Source organism: Somniosus microcephalus, chromosome 13, assembly GCF_052327205.1.
Source record: "Somniosus microcephalus isolate GS21.2 chromosome 13, FLI_Smic_1.0, whole genome shotgun sequence".
Lineage (NCBI taxonomy): Eukaryota > Metazoa > Chordata > Chondrichthyes > Squaliformes > Somniosidae > Somniosus > Somniosus microcephalus.
In genome coordinates this window covers 3,785,775-3,800,414 of record NC_140999.1, presented here as the reverse complement: position 1 = coordinate 3,800,414, position 14,640 = coordinate 3,785,775, and the positions used below count along the sequence as shown (strand labels likewise).

Sequence of the window (14,640 nt, the reverse complement as noted above, 5' to 3'; positions counted from 1 at the left end):
CAGTTTAATCAGCAATGTCAGCCGTGCCTCAGTGGGTAGCACTCACCTCTGTCAGAATGTTGTGGGTTCACAGCATCAGTGAGAGTGGTGTTTTTAAAAAAAAAAAAAAAAAAACTACCTACCCATAGTGCGAATTAACTCCAACTCCCACTCCATAATCCAGGCCGACACTCCCGGTGCAGTACTGAGGGAGCGCAGTACTGAGGGAGCCCCGTACTGTCGGAGGGGCAGGACTGAGGGAGTGCCGCACTGTCAGAGGGGCGGTACTGTCAGAGGGGCGGTACTGTCAGATGCCGTCTTTCGGATGCGAAGTTAAACCGAGGCCCTGTCTGGTGGATGTAAAAGATCCCGTGGACGCACTTTTCGAAGAAGAGTAGGGGGAGTTCTCCCCGGTGTCCTGGGGCCAGTATTTATCCCTCAACCAACATCACACAACAGATAATCTGGTCATTTTCACAGTGCTGCTTATGGGATCTTGCTCTGCACAAACTGGCTGCTGCGTTTCCTACATTACAGCAGTGACTACCCTTCAAAAACAGATGGGGTGTCCCAAAGAGCTTTACAGCCAAAGGTCGTGAAAGGCGCTATATAAATGCAAGTCCTTTCTTTAATTGGACCAGTTGTTTGGTAGTGAGTGCCCTTAAAGGGGCACTTGTGGTGGCGACTGTGATTGGGTGGCACCAAGTTGCCCCACCAGCAGTCCATTAAGCTAGGCCTAGTGCTGCAGCTGGGAGCAGGGGGCTGCAGTAACTCATTGCCCTTGCTGCCTTTTAACTGGACATGCAGCTGATTTCTGTGTTTGGTTCCAGGTGCAGACTCTGATATCCGCCGCCTCGCGACACAAGTTGCTGGTGTTGGCCGGGCCGTGTCTGGAGGAATCGGGCGATCTACTCTTGCAGAAAGGATCCTTCACACTCCAGGATTTCATCCAGATCTTCTCGGACAAGGAGGTTGTCTCCAGCAATGCTCCATCTCTTTAACCGTGTTTCTTGCTTCACCGCCTCTTCTTTCAATGATCTCGAGAAATTGAAGTGCAGTTTGTTCATTTAACTCTTGGCCTACCAGTGCCTCCAACTGTAATCTCTTTACTCTGTGTCTAACCCCGTGCTGTACCTGCCCTGGGAGTGTTTGATGGGACAGTGTAGAGAGAGCTTTACTCTGTATCTAACCCGTGCTGTACCTGCCCTGGGAGTGTTTGATGGGACAGTGTAGAGAGAGCTTTACTCTGTATCTAACCCGTGCTGTACCTGCCCTGGGAGTGTTTGATGGGGACAGTGTAGAGAGAGCTTTACTCTGTATCTACCCCGTGCTGTACCTGCCCTGGGAGTGTTTGATGGGGCAGTGTAGAGGGAGCTTTACTCTGTATCTAACCTGTGCTGTACCTGCCCTGGGAGTGTTTGATGGGGCAGTGTAGAGGGAGCTTTACTCTGTATCTAACCCATGCTGTACCTGCCCTGGAAGCCATTTCCCAGTGCTGACATCCACCATCCTGGTGAGCGCAAAATTCACACACAAGGGAAAATAATGCCCTTGGCATCATTCTGTAACTAGCTCAACACATGGAATGGGTACTTTGGCCACAAGGGAATGAAATGCTGAACCAGGAATAAAACCAAAGCACTAACTGGTTATGTTTGTGCAGCGATTACAAGTGAAGTTGAGAAGTAAAGTCTTGTTGGGCAAATATTTAATCAATAGCAGTTCATAGCGGAACATTGACGAACCGCTTCTAGTAAAAGTGACCATGACGCTATTGGATTATCATTAAAAACCCAACTGGTTCACTAATGTCCTTTCGGGAAGGAAACCTGCCGTCCTTACCCGGTCTGGGCCTATAGGTGACTCCAGTCCTGCACCAACGTGGTTGACTCTTAACTGACCTCTGAAGTAGCTGAACAAGACACCCAGTTTGTATCAAACCTGCTACTGCTTCCTCCTCGACAGCACTGTGGGAGCACCTTCACCACACGGACTGCAGCGGTTCAAGAAGGCAGCTCACCACCACCTTCTCGAGGGCAACTAGGGATGGGCAATAAATGCTGGCCTTGCCAGCGACGCCCACATCCCACATTTTTTTAATGTCAGCTGTTGGACATGATCAGAAATTATAATAAATAGTTGATGCTGTTTTTTTTTTTTTATTACAGTCAGAGGATACTTCCTCCAGAGGGGCCAGTGTTAAAGTTTAACCGGACTGATGAACATTGTTTTTAAAATGAGGAACCTAAATGAATGACCAATTCCCTTGGTACAAAGCGTCACCTAACCCAATGAGAGCAGAACCAAGGGGTGGGAAAATTGAGAAGTAGAATCATAGAATGTTACAGCACAGGAGGAGGCCATTCGGCCCATCGTGCCTGTGCCGGCTCTTTGAAAGAGCTCTCCAATTAGTCCCACTCCCCCCTGCTCTTTCCCCAGAGCCCTGCAAATTTTTCCCTTCAAGTATTTCTCCAATTCCCTTTTGAAAGTTACTATTGAATCTGCTTCCACCGCCCTTTCAGGCAGCGCATTCCAGATCACAACAACTCGCTGCGTAAAAACATTCTCCTCATCTCCCCTCTGGTTATTTTGCCAATTACCTTCAATCTGTGTCCTCTGGTTACCGACCCTCCTGCCACTGGAAACAGTTTCTCCTTATTTACTCCCATCAAAATCCTTCATGGTTTTGAACACCTCTATTAAATCTCCCCTTAACCTTCTCTGCTCTAAGGAGAACAACCCCAGCTCCTCCAGTCTCTCCACATCACTGAAGTCCCTCATCCCTGGAACCATGCTAGTAAATCTCCTCTGCACCCTCTCCAAGGTCTTGACATCCTTCCTTTTAGTGTGGTGCCCAAGTAGCAATGAGCTGATGTCAAACCTGTATGTTGTGGGGGGGGAAGGGAGGACTGCGGAACTTGAGTTCCCCAGTGTTGAGGCCCTAGGGAAGAATGGGTTCAAGTTGGAGATGGGGCAATAGGTCGAGATTTCAACATAGTGAGATTCAAGGAAGAGGAAAACAACAACAACTTGTATCTCTGCAGTGCCCTTAATGTAGTAGAACGTCCCGAGGCGCGTCACATTAACGATTATCAAACAAAATTTAACCGAGCCACATAAGGAGATACTAGGACAAGTGACCAAAAGCTTAGTCAAAGAGGGAGGTTTTAAGGAGTGACTTAAAGGAGGGTACTGAATTTGGATGATCAGCCATGATCTCATTGAATGGCGGAGCAGGCTCGAGGGGCCGAATGGCCGACTCCTGCTCCTATCTTCTATGTTTCTGAGAGAGAGAGTTAAAGTGGAGAGGTTTAGGGAGGGAATTCCAGAGCTTCGGGCCGAGGCAGCTGAAAGCACGGCCGCCAATGGTGGAGCGATGGAAATCGGGGATGGTCAAGAGGCCAGAATTTGAGGAGCAAAGAGCTCGTAGGGTTGGAGGAGGTTAGAGATTAGGAGAGGCTAGACCATGGAGGGATTTGAACACCAGGGATGACTTTTAAATTTTGGGCATTGCTGGACTGGGATCCAATGTAGATCAGCGATCACGGGGTTGAACGGGGCTTGCTGTGAGTTAGGAAACGGGTAGCAGAGTTCTGGGCGAGCTTGGGTTTACAGAAATGTGTAGGATGGTGAATTACTGAGTTAACGATTTGCTTTCCTCTTAGATCGGAGAGCTGTTGAGCTTCACCCCTCCCGCCAACAAGGCCAGCCTTACCCTCGCCTGCCCTGACCTGGGAGAGTGGAAGAAATCGAGCTTGGAGAGGCACAGCCTCCAGGAGTTCATTGAGATAAAGCTGAACCCTCCAGTCACGCTGCCAGAGATGGAGGGGCTGCAGGAGTTCCTGGAGTATCTCTCCGAATCCGTGGAGTCATCGTCTCCCTTTGACCTGCTGGAGCCCCCGGCTACTGTGGGCTTCCTGAAGCTCTCCAAACCGTGCTGCTACATCTTCCCAGGAGGACGGGGGGACTCTGCATTCTTCGCTGTCAATGGCTTCAATATTCTGGTGGACGGAGGGTCGGACCAGAAATCCTCGTTCTGGAAGCTAGTTCGCCACTTGGACAGGATTGACTCCGTCCTGTTGACTCACATTGGGACTGACAACTTGCCCGGGGTCAACAGTTTGTTGCAGAGAAAGCTGGCGGAGCTGGACGAGGATCAATCGCAAGGCTCTGAAATGAACGGTGACTGGATGAAGAACCTAATTTCCCCTGAGATTGGGGTCATGTTTCTCAATGCACCGGAAAGACTCCAACATATTGAGAGAAATAACGTCCGGCGAAGCATTGATGAGGTTAGTGTGATGCTTCAATATCTGGATCATTTGGGTATTAACCCACTGCCACTCTACAGAAATGTGGGCAACTCTTTAGAACCGATAATTCTCTTTCAAAAAATGGGTGTTGGCCGCCTGGAGATGTATGTCCTTAACCCAAGTAAAGGCAGTAAGGACTTGGACTTCTTGATGCAACAGTGGACAGGCAACGGTTGGCCAAAAGGAGGAGATATTCCAATTCAGTGCCTGGTGTCCATTTGTGCTCTTGTTGTTTGGCACCCAGCGAGTAGGGTGGAGAAGATAATCCGCGTGCTGTTTCCTGGTTGCGCTCCTCAAAACAAGATATTGGAGGGACTGGAGAGGCTGAAGCACCTGGACTTCTTGAAGCAGCCCGCAGCTACACAGAGTGAACTGGAAGCTCTACAGAAAGGCAAGAGCACCAAGCCGAAACGGGCAGAAAGTCGGGAGAGTCTCAAGAGCCTCACCAAGGGGTCGTCCGGTAAGGCGGGGCGCGATCTGGAGTCTGGCCTGGTCGGGGCGAGGCCGGGCTCCACCAAGGACAAGCCGGAGAGGAAGGACAAGCCTGGGAAAACGAAAGTTGACACGGCAGCATCAAGCGAGGGAGCGAAAGAGTCCCATTCGAACACGTCGGCGGAGCCAAAGGAGGCCAAGGCGAGAGAGGAGGTTGGCTACAAACCGAAAGCAGACACAAAGCCAAAACTGTCCAAGGAGAAACCTCTGAAGAAAGAGGTCAGACCGACTAAACTGGAAGAGAACAAGGATGTGAAAGTCTCTAAAAGGGAAGAACGAAAAGACGCTGAGGAAAAGAAGCTGGCGAGGAAAGATTTGGCGAAGCAAGTTAAGAAGGTGGAGCCTAAAAAGGATGAAAGGACTGCAGCGAAACCCCCTGTTAAAAAATTGCCCACAGTTTCTGCTGACAGCAGAAAGACTTCAGTGAGAGCCCATGTGCCAAGCAAAGAGGCACCTGGGTCTAAAGAGGCCAAACCGGATCGGGCTCCTTCCGCAAAAGGATCTGCCAAAGCTAAGTCTGGGGTTCAGAAGAAGAACGCAGAGCGCAAGCAAGCTCCTGCCAGTGTGTCTCTCGCTGAGAAGGGAGTTGAAGTGGGGGCTTCCAAGATGTCCACGCCAGAGGACATGACTGCGGAATTCGAAAAACTCGAGCGAGCGGAACAGGAGATACGGGCAGGTGGCATGGCGTCGGAAAGGACCGAGAGGAAGGCGGTGGTGCCGGAGGAGTCATCGCCTGATGAGGGTTTCACCACGATGGAGAACGAAAGTGAGCTCGAGTCTTCTCCCCAAGACCACGGCCAAGTCGCTGGCGCTACAGAAGGTGATGACGCGGCACTCTTGGAAGAGTGGCCTGAGTCGCGCGAGGGAGGCAAGGACATGGGAGAGAAACGGGAAGCCAGAGGTGATGCCGAGGCTGAGTGCGGTCAAGGTATGATTAGAATTAATCATATTAATGGTCTGATCTGTGGTACTGAAAATGAAGATGATTTTGAGATGGAAAGTCCCGATAAGTTCAGGTATTTTGATGAAAATCTGAGCCCCAGTAGGAACATGGCAGCCCTCTCACCTCTTGCAAAAACCCCAAGGAGTGATCGTAGTGTTAATTTTGACCTAACACCAACTGAGCTCGGGCCACCAGATGAAATTAAAGGGCAGATGTCCGGCAACAACCAAGAGAATCTGGAGGACCATTGTGCGAGCTCTGAGGAGAAGACCCTAGAGATGGTCTCCCCTCCAGGATCTGGCCCTGCCAGTGCTGGCCACACCCCTTTCCATCAATCACCAATTGATGAGATCATTCCTAGAAGTGAAGATGGTTTAATTGAGAGAGTTTCCAGTCTTCTCAATGAGGAAAACCAGTTGAACAATTCTTTTAATAAGCCTTTAGATGGAGGACCCCAGTCAAACACACGACCACCATTTGAAAATACCAATGTGACACTGGACAGACATACTGGCTTTCTGGTCTTGAGTCCATTCAAGGAAGTTGTCCCCGATGTATCGCCAACTCTGACGACCCCTTCTCTGCCTGCAGAAGTTGGCTCTCCTCATTCCACTGAAGTTGACGAGTCTTTGTCCGTCTCTTTTGAACAGGTTCTGCCACCTCTGAGTGAAACTCTGTCCTCTCCGCGAGAGGACAATCAGAGGGGACCTCCCAACGGTCTTTCTCCTGAATACGAAGCATTCTCCGGGAAAGGCGACCCTCATGGCATGAGCCTGCCCTTAAAGTCGTTGCAAGATCCGTTTCGGCCGCCGCAAGTGCCGCTGATCCACGCCTCGGTGGATGGTGATTGCACATTCGCTCAGGGTGATGAAGTAGGCGGGCATTTGCCACGTGTGGTGGGGCTCCCCTCCGAATCCCCTCATGATGTTGACTTGTGCCTTGTGTCGCCTTGTGAATTTAAGCACCCAAAGACTGAACTGTCCCCCTCCTTCAATCCCAGCCCACGGGACCTGTCTGACGACAGTGACCTTTCCCAGGAGTTTGCCAAGCCAGTCGCCCAAAGGAAAGGCCACAAGTCGTCTTCCAACAGAAAGGCACCGTTGGACGAAACTACCCCGACCTCCGCAAGCGAGTCCCTCCCAACCCGCTCTGGTTCCGATGTCCCGCCCGGGACTGAGGACTGCCCGTCGATCACTGCGGACGGGGGCATCGACTCCGAGGATGATTCGGAGAGCCTTCCCGCGGACAGGTCGGCTTCTGGTGCTTCTCATCCTCCCGCGTCGTCCAGACCACCCGACCCTCTGCCCGCCCCAATGAAAGACCCTCACCCACCCCCACCCCAGCCTGGCATCTGCATGGTAGACCCCGAGGTTCTGACCCAGAACTCTAACAAAGACGTTACAGAGAGGACGAAGGGCAAAAAGTTGGGTTCGAAGCCGAGTTTGGGCTCCGCAGCACGAAAAGGTGAAAACACTAAACAACTGACTCTCTCCAAACCAAAAGGTCCCCCAGCGATGTCTAAAGAGGCGGACAAATCGGCCGCAGCCGGCAAGAGTGACCAACCTGGAAAGGTTTTCAGGGTGAATTCCAACCAGTCCATAAATTCAGAGGACAAGAAAGGAAGGAATTCTCAATCCACAAATTACAGACCGTCTCACAGCGCATCTCGTAGCACAGCCGCAGGTCCGTTGCAGAGCACAGGTGAGATCGGTGCAATCCTAGAATCTTACAGCACAGGGGGGAGGCCATACGGCCCATTGTGCCTATGTCAACTCTTTGGGGGTCCTTCAAAGAGCTCTTTCAAAAGAGATTGAGGGGTCCGTGTACACAGATCACTGAAAGGTAGTAGTCTGGTGCAAAAAAAATAATCTCAAAGACTAATGGAATGTTGGTCTTTATAACACGAGGGCTAGAATATGAAGGGGAGGAAGTTTTGCTACAGCTATACAAAGCCCTGGTTGGACCACACCTGGAGCACTGTGTACAGTTCTGGGCAGCGCACCTTGGAGAGGATACATTGGCCTTGGAAGGAGCGCAGCAGAGATTCACCAGAATGTTACCAGGGCTCAAAGGGTTGGATTAGGAGGATGATCACATAAACTAGGCTTTAATTCCCTGGAATATAGAAGGTTAAGGGGTGATTTAATTGAGGTTTTTAGGATTTTGAAGGAATTGAGAGGGTAGATAGAGAAACTTTTTCCACTAGTGGGGGGAGTCGAGGACAAGGGGACAGAACCTTAAAATCAGAGCCAGGTCATTCAGGAGAGAAGTTAAACATGTCTTCACACAAAGGGTGGTAGAAGTGTGGAACTCTTCCCACAAAAAAGCAATAGATGCCTGGGCTCAATTATGAGAGCGATAGATTTTTGCGAGACAAAGGATAGGGAGCCAAGGCAGGTGGTTGGAGTTGAGATACAGATCAGCCATGATCTCATTGGGTGGTGGAACAGGTGTGAGGGGCTGACTGGCTGCCTCCTGTTCCCATAGGGCACCGGAGCAGTCTCTGTATTGTTTCTGTTACTGATGCCTGCCTTTCCTGAAGGTGATGGTTTGGCGCTGGAGCTCCACATACCCAGTCATACTAGGCAGTGAGCATCAACGGGCTGGTCGGCTGTCTTGGGCATGACGGCTTCTAGCCTCTTCACCCAAGTGTCCGCTGTGGCTCCGTTGGTAGCCCACTCACCCCACTGCTCTGATGGCCGAGGTTGAGACCTGGGCACCTCCTTGGTGGCAGGTGTTCTCCTTTTTGGGGGTGGGAGGGGAAAAAAGAGAAGAGCCATTTCCCCAAAATAGGAGACAGCCAATCTCGGCCGGCCTATTGGATGGGGGGAAGGGCAATGAATTTCGTTCTGTCCTGCAACGTCAGAATTATTAGCCGCGGTTCTTCCGACATGTATAACGCGATCTTGTTGACTCCATCTCTCTCCTCCAGCACCCAGAGACTCTACTCATTCAATGCGTTTTTGCTGTTGCAGGTGCGGTGAGTAAGTGTCCCCCCGTGTACGTTGATCTTGCCTACATCCCCAACAGCTACGGTGCCAGGACGATCAATGCAGACTTCTTCAGACGGCTGCGATCTTCGGTCTACGTCATCAGTGGGGACGACCCCCAGAAAGAAGGGGCAATGAGGGGCATCCTGGACTCGCTCCTGGAAGGCAAAGCGGTGTGGGGGAATAATATCCAGGTGAGGAGGTTCCAAGTATTTGGGTAATGGCTACCAGTCCCCCAACACCTCCGATTTTAAAATTCACATCCTTGTTTCCAAAACCCTCCACTGCCTCGCCCTTCCCTATCTCTGTAATCTCCTCCAGCCCTAAAACCCCCCCCCCCCCCGAGATCTCTGCGCTCCTCCAATTATGACCTTGTGCACATCCCTGATTTTAATCGCTCCACCATTGGCGGCCGTGCCTTCAGCTGCCTGGGCCCCAAGCTCTGGAATTCCCTCCCTAAACCTCTCCGCCTCTCCTCTTTAAGGACACTCCTATATCCTTATGTGGCTCGGTGTCAAATTGTGTCCGATAATCGCTCCTCTAAAGCATCTTGTGACGTTTTACTGCATTAAAGGTGTTGTATAAATACAAGTGCAGTACTGAGTGCCAAATTATCGGAGGAGCCGTCTTTCAGATGAGACATTAAACCGAGCCCCTGTTTGCTCTAAGGTGGATGTGAAAGATCCCATGCCCACTATTTCGAAGAAGAGCGGGGGAGTTCTCCCCGGTGTCCTGGGGCCAATATTTATCCCTCAACCAACATCACTAAAACAGATTATCTGGTCATTATCGTATTGCTGTTTGTGGGAGCTTGTTGTGTGCAAATTGGCTGCAGCGTTTCCTACATTACAACAGTGACTCCACTTCAAAAGTACTTCATTGGCTGTAAAGTGCTTTGGGATGTCCTGAGATTGTGAAAGGTGCTGGAGAAAGGCAAGTCGTTCTTTACTCGAGGTGCTTAGGGGAGTTGCACTAAAGCTTACTAACCTCTCACCTTTGGCACTTACTGTAAGCTTGTTCTGCTTTTTCCACACGGTTTGAGGTTAAGTAACGGTAAGATTATTTTTATTAGCAACCAGAAGTGGCCACTAGGCCCAACAAACCTGTTCCCTTTTCATAGAACCAGCTCTCCAGAGACTTGAGCACAAAAATTCAGGCTGACACTCCCACTGTAGTACTGAGCGCCGCACTGTCAGAGGGGCAGTGCTGAGGGAGCGCCGCACTGTCGGAGGGGCAGTGCTGAGGGAGCGCCGCACTGTCGGAGGGGCAGTGCTGAGGGAGCGCCGCACTGTCGGAGGGGCAGTGCTGAGGGAGCGCCGCACTGTCGGAGGTGCCGTCTTTCGGATGAGACGTTAAACCGAGGCCCCGTCTGCTCTCTCAGGTGGACGTAAAAGATCCCACGGCACTATTTGAAGAAGAGCACGGGAAGTTCTCCCCGGTGTCCTGGCCAATATTTATCCCTCAATCAACATCACAAAAAAATTATCTGGTCATTATCACATTGCTGTTTGTGGGATCTTGCTGTGTGCAAATTGGCTGCTGCATTTCCTACATTACAACAGTGACTCCACTTCATAAATATTTAATTGGCTGTAAAGAGGTCATGAAGGAATCTGTAGAAATGCAAGTCTTTTTCTTATCCCTCAATGCCACCGCCCCACCATATCCCTCAAATCTGTCTCTCTCCAGACAGCATCTAATGGTCTTTTTTTTAATATTCTTTCCTGGGATGTGGGTGTTGCAGGCAAGGCCAGCATTTATTGCCCATCTCTTGAGCCCACTTTGTAACGTCCAATCCAATGTCCTTCCCCAGTAACACACCATGTGGTTTTCTGAAGTTCTGGAGATTGGCTGTCTTTAAAGTCATATGTGACCCCTGTCCCTTTTTTCTTTGCAGGTCACCATAATCCCGACCTTTGACTCGCCGATCATGCACACATGGTACCAGGAGACACACGAGAGGCAGCAGTCTCTGAACATCACTGTGTTGGGGAGCAATAGCACAGTCGTCATGCAAGAGGAGACCTTCCCAGCGTGCAAAGTTGAATTCTGATCGAGAGCGTGTGCGACGGACGGAACTCCTTCGAGCGCTCTCTGCTTTTGCTGTGGGCAGGGAGTTCTAACCCGTGTTTGTTTTTTTTTTATCCCCAGTCTGTCGTAGGCAATACGTAGCCCCTTTTTTCCTGGAGTGTGTTTCTAGTGATGCGTCAAGTAATGCACGTGAACCCCCAGAAACGTTTTTCCAGTTTGTGTGATGCTTTTTTTTAAGTTGCACAAATGTACCAGGCCCCGGGCTTGGGATTTGCTGGAATGCCAGTGAACTGGGTGGAAAGCTGAGACTGTGGCCATGGGCGGGCAAGGAGGCGAAGAGCCAATTGGGACCATGGGTTTAAAACGGTGCTGGTGGCCCCCAAATCCTTTGGAATGGTGGCCAATTGTTTGTTTTCTAAAACTTCAAGTTCTTTTTTGTCTTGTTGTCCTGTATGCAAATTATTTGGACACCAGAAGAGAGACCAAGGATTTAACCCATCATTGGTTGCTGTGAGTGGAACTGGGATGATTTTGCTACTGTCTTGGATGGGCTGACATTTTGGCTTGCAAGCTCTTTAATTACAGCCCATGCTGTTGGCTCTATTGTCCTCGGTCTATGGCCAGTGAAGTCGCTGATGGAGAAAGTGTTCAAGAGACTATGTTTCCATTTATTTTTCTTGGCGAGTCACAGTTGCAGTTTAGAATTGCAACAAAGTAGTAGTCTCTCCACCTCCAGGTACCCAGGTCATTCTAGTATCCTGGGAGTTGGTCTTCACCCCCCCCCCCCACCCCCTGCAGGAGTTGCGACTCGCTGGGGTACGGGTTCTGTGGGTGCTGGCTGCCCTCTGGTACTTGAGCCAAGTGACCAATTCTTCATGCAAGTCTAGTTGGCGAGTGTCCGCACCCAATTTGCCATGGTGGAGTGGGGGTAGGGTAGGGCTAAGTGGGTTTTGACTGAACCCTGTATCTATGCCCAGGAATAATCTCCTGGACTGGGCCCCATGAACGGCGCCAGCGATTAGATTGTCACTGCTCCACCAGGCATCTGTTTCAGACTAGCCCTGTGGCCAAATGAGCTCTTTGACTGGGGTCCTGCAACAGACTTGGCCCAAAGCTGGGTGAATTCAGACAGACACACACTTTGTGAAGCCAGTACCAATTCAACCGCTGGGCCATCCAAGGAGCAGAGTCTCTCCTTGTGGAGAATTCACAGTGAGCGTCACTGCCTGAAGGCCAGCTCTAAGGGGGAAGCTATGATTAACACAGCCGGTTACCGCGGGCGGATTTTGAGTGGATTTTTATAGGTGCCTGAATACTACACCTCTAGATGTGGAGAGAGAACAACGGGGGAAAAAAATCACTAACATGTTAAAACACTGCTTCGCGAAAGTTCCACCATATAAACAAGAGGAGCTCGGTTACTTCTCGATATTAAAAAAAAAATATATATATCTATATTGCATGCTAATCAGCTTAAGTAAGTTAAATATTGTAGGTGAGGGTAAGCGATGGCGGTTAGAAGGATGACTTATTCCATTTTCCCTCGGCAGAGGGACATGATGGGGGTTTTACAAGCCGTGATTGTGGGGCTACAGCTCTGAGTTTGAGCTGCAGGCTATAAATTAGATTTGGATTGATGAGGAGCTCCTGACTAAAACTCACAAAAGTGCATTTATGCCTCCCAACCACCTCCTTCATCTCCAATGCAAGGGGAAGATAGGGAGGAGAGAATTAAAACTAGTGCAGTCTGTGATCTATTGGTGGATTTTTTTTTTTTTTTAATACCCTATATCTCCATTCTATCCCTCGAACAGAGCGGTCCTTCCCCATATCGCAGGGATGTTCTGGGTTGCAAATGTCTCCATGACGACAGTTGACATTAACTCAATTATCTGCCAAAAGGAAAGTGCTTTGAGAGTCTGTGAAGCATTCCAGCTAACTGATGAGGGTTTTCTATCCCTTGAGCTGTTACTGGAGTAGGAAGGAGTATTGCACCGCATAGGTTGCTGGCTGGTGCAGCCTCGCAGTGAGGAGATCTTGGTGCTGAGATTGCACCGGTCTTTGTCTGAAAACTAGAGTAGGCCGTGCCGTGTTCCTGAAAACTGGGGTGTCTCCACATTGGCTTCTTAACACGTGGTGATCTAATTGCCCTGATCATGGGGCTGCCAGATTTGGTGGAACTGCCCAATACTCTTGAGCCCCAGTCTCCATCAACCCAAATCTGGTAACGGTGACTTCACCATATAGCCAGGCACTGACCTAGTCAACGCTTGAGGTCAAAGGGTGATTCTTTGACCTCTAGTGATTTGAGTGAATGATGGTTTAGGAAAGTAGTTGAAGGATCAGATGTATGTATTTTTGAAATGGGTTAAGTCTATTGGTAATGGCCAGGCTAGACTGCGGGCGTTGAAGGGGAAGAATGACTGGGGCGTGCATCATACTGAGTGCACAGTCACCTTATTTGGAAGGTTGGACTGGGGTGTGGCTCAGTGCCCCTTGGGTTGTCTCAGCTGCAGGTTTACTTTGTTCGGCCTCGGAAGCAAGTTTTAATACAAATAGCAGTGTCTCTAGCCCATGGGGCCTAGTGAGGTCAAAGCAAGATGGACTCAATCCTGCCAAGTCTGCGTCGTGGGGTTCAGGATTTCGCTGGTTCTGCCACAAGTCGGGAGCATTATTCTCCGCCGCCCCCCCCCCCCCCCCCCAAAAAAAACCCTGACGACTCTGGGACTGTTTGCCACTGTTCCAGCCCCTCCCCAGAGAGTCCCTCAACGCATTATAAGCCCTTCACCCGGGGCGTGTGGGGTAACCTGGGGCTCTCTCGCGCTGATTGTTTACACTGTGAAAGCTCAAGAACCGGGCTCGAGCTTTGACTATCGTGTGCCGTGCCCTGGCACCAGCTCATTCAATCCAAATACACTCCCTGGAGTCGCAGTACCGAAAGCTTGTGACACACAGGCACGTAACTGAAAACGCCGCGATTTCAATCCAGTTATTTATTCTCAAAATTAATATATAATAAGCTTTTGTTAATGGTTTATGTTTTTACACTATTTTGTAATCGCTGCTTCATGTCGGAGAGCAGGACTGTTCATGTTGATCTTGTGTCGAACCATTCATTTTTTTAATGTATTTTTAATGTGCGGTTAAATCAGTATTAAACACTAATTGGTTTTTTTAAGGTTAATTAAATGGATTTGCAAACTGTTTGTCCTGATTTATGCATTTCATTGGGAACTGTACTGTATTCCTGAACATGTATGTGAAACCTTCAACTAACTGCTGACTGACTGTGCCATACATTGACAGGATATTTATATTTGAAGGGTGGATGTGTGTTTACACATCAGTAAGTGGAGACTGTGCCCAGTTCAAAGAGTCGGTAGGTGGGGCAGCCAAACCAAGCTGGCCAATTCAACTTGGTTAACAACCATCTGTGGGTTTGATTGAACAACTGGTTGTATTTAGGCAAAGATTTGATGATGGAATGTGCAGAGCCCCCCCCCCCCCCCCCCAAAAAAAAAGCAGGGGGTTATTGATCTACTCAATCCTCCATTGCCCATGTAATTTAATGTCTCTTTGACCCCATTACATTGAAGGTTAGTAAGCGCCCATGTTTACGCTCTGTTTGTTAATCTTGGTTCATGGGTAGGGGCTAGAGTGCGTGGGGGGGGGGGGGGAAGAGTTCTCTCAATTCCACATTTCACTTTAATAGGGGAGATGTCTGCACGGACTTGCTCAAGTCACTTCCTGTTACTGTGCAGAAATCCAGGCTGCTAGTTATTCTCACTTGCTTTTAAAGATTGTTCTGTGTACATACACTGACTGATATATCTGTTGGCACTACTGTTACGTTACAATTTCTGGCTTTAAGATGGAGATGAACAATAAAATA

At 49.6% G+C, this 14,640-nt stretch overlaps 1 protein-coding gene across 3 annotated transcripts in view; it reads left to right on the top strand.

The window, feature by feature from the left end:
* map1sa (microtubule-associated protein 1Sa) overlaps window positions 1-14,254 on the top strand; it is a 43,235-nt gene extending 28,981 nt beyond the window's left edge. The window contains exons 4-8 of one of the 3 annotated variants that reach the window (XM_086004358.1): window positions 810-950; window positions 3,645-5,712; window positions 7,231-7,428; window positions 8,703-8,911; window positions 10,615-14,254. In XM_086004358.1, the coding sequence (XP_085860484.1) occupies window positions 810-950; window positions 3,645-5,712; window positions 7,231-7,428; window positions 8,703-8,911; window positions 10,615-10,770 (2,772 nt within the window). In that variant the 3' untranslated portion in view covers window positions 10,771-14,254. Of the gene's footprint in view, window positions 1-809; window positions 1,032-3,644; window positions 7,429-8,702; window positions 8,912-10,614 lie in introns of those variants that run through there. The other 2 variants (XM_086004356.1, XM_086004357.1) reach the window with 2 other exon arrangements.
* Window positions 14,255-14,640: the final 386 nt, after the last annotated feature.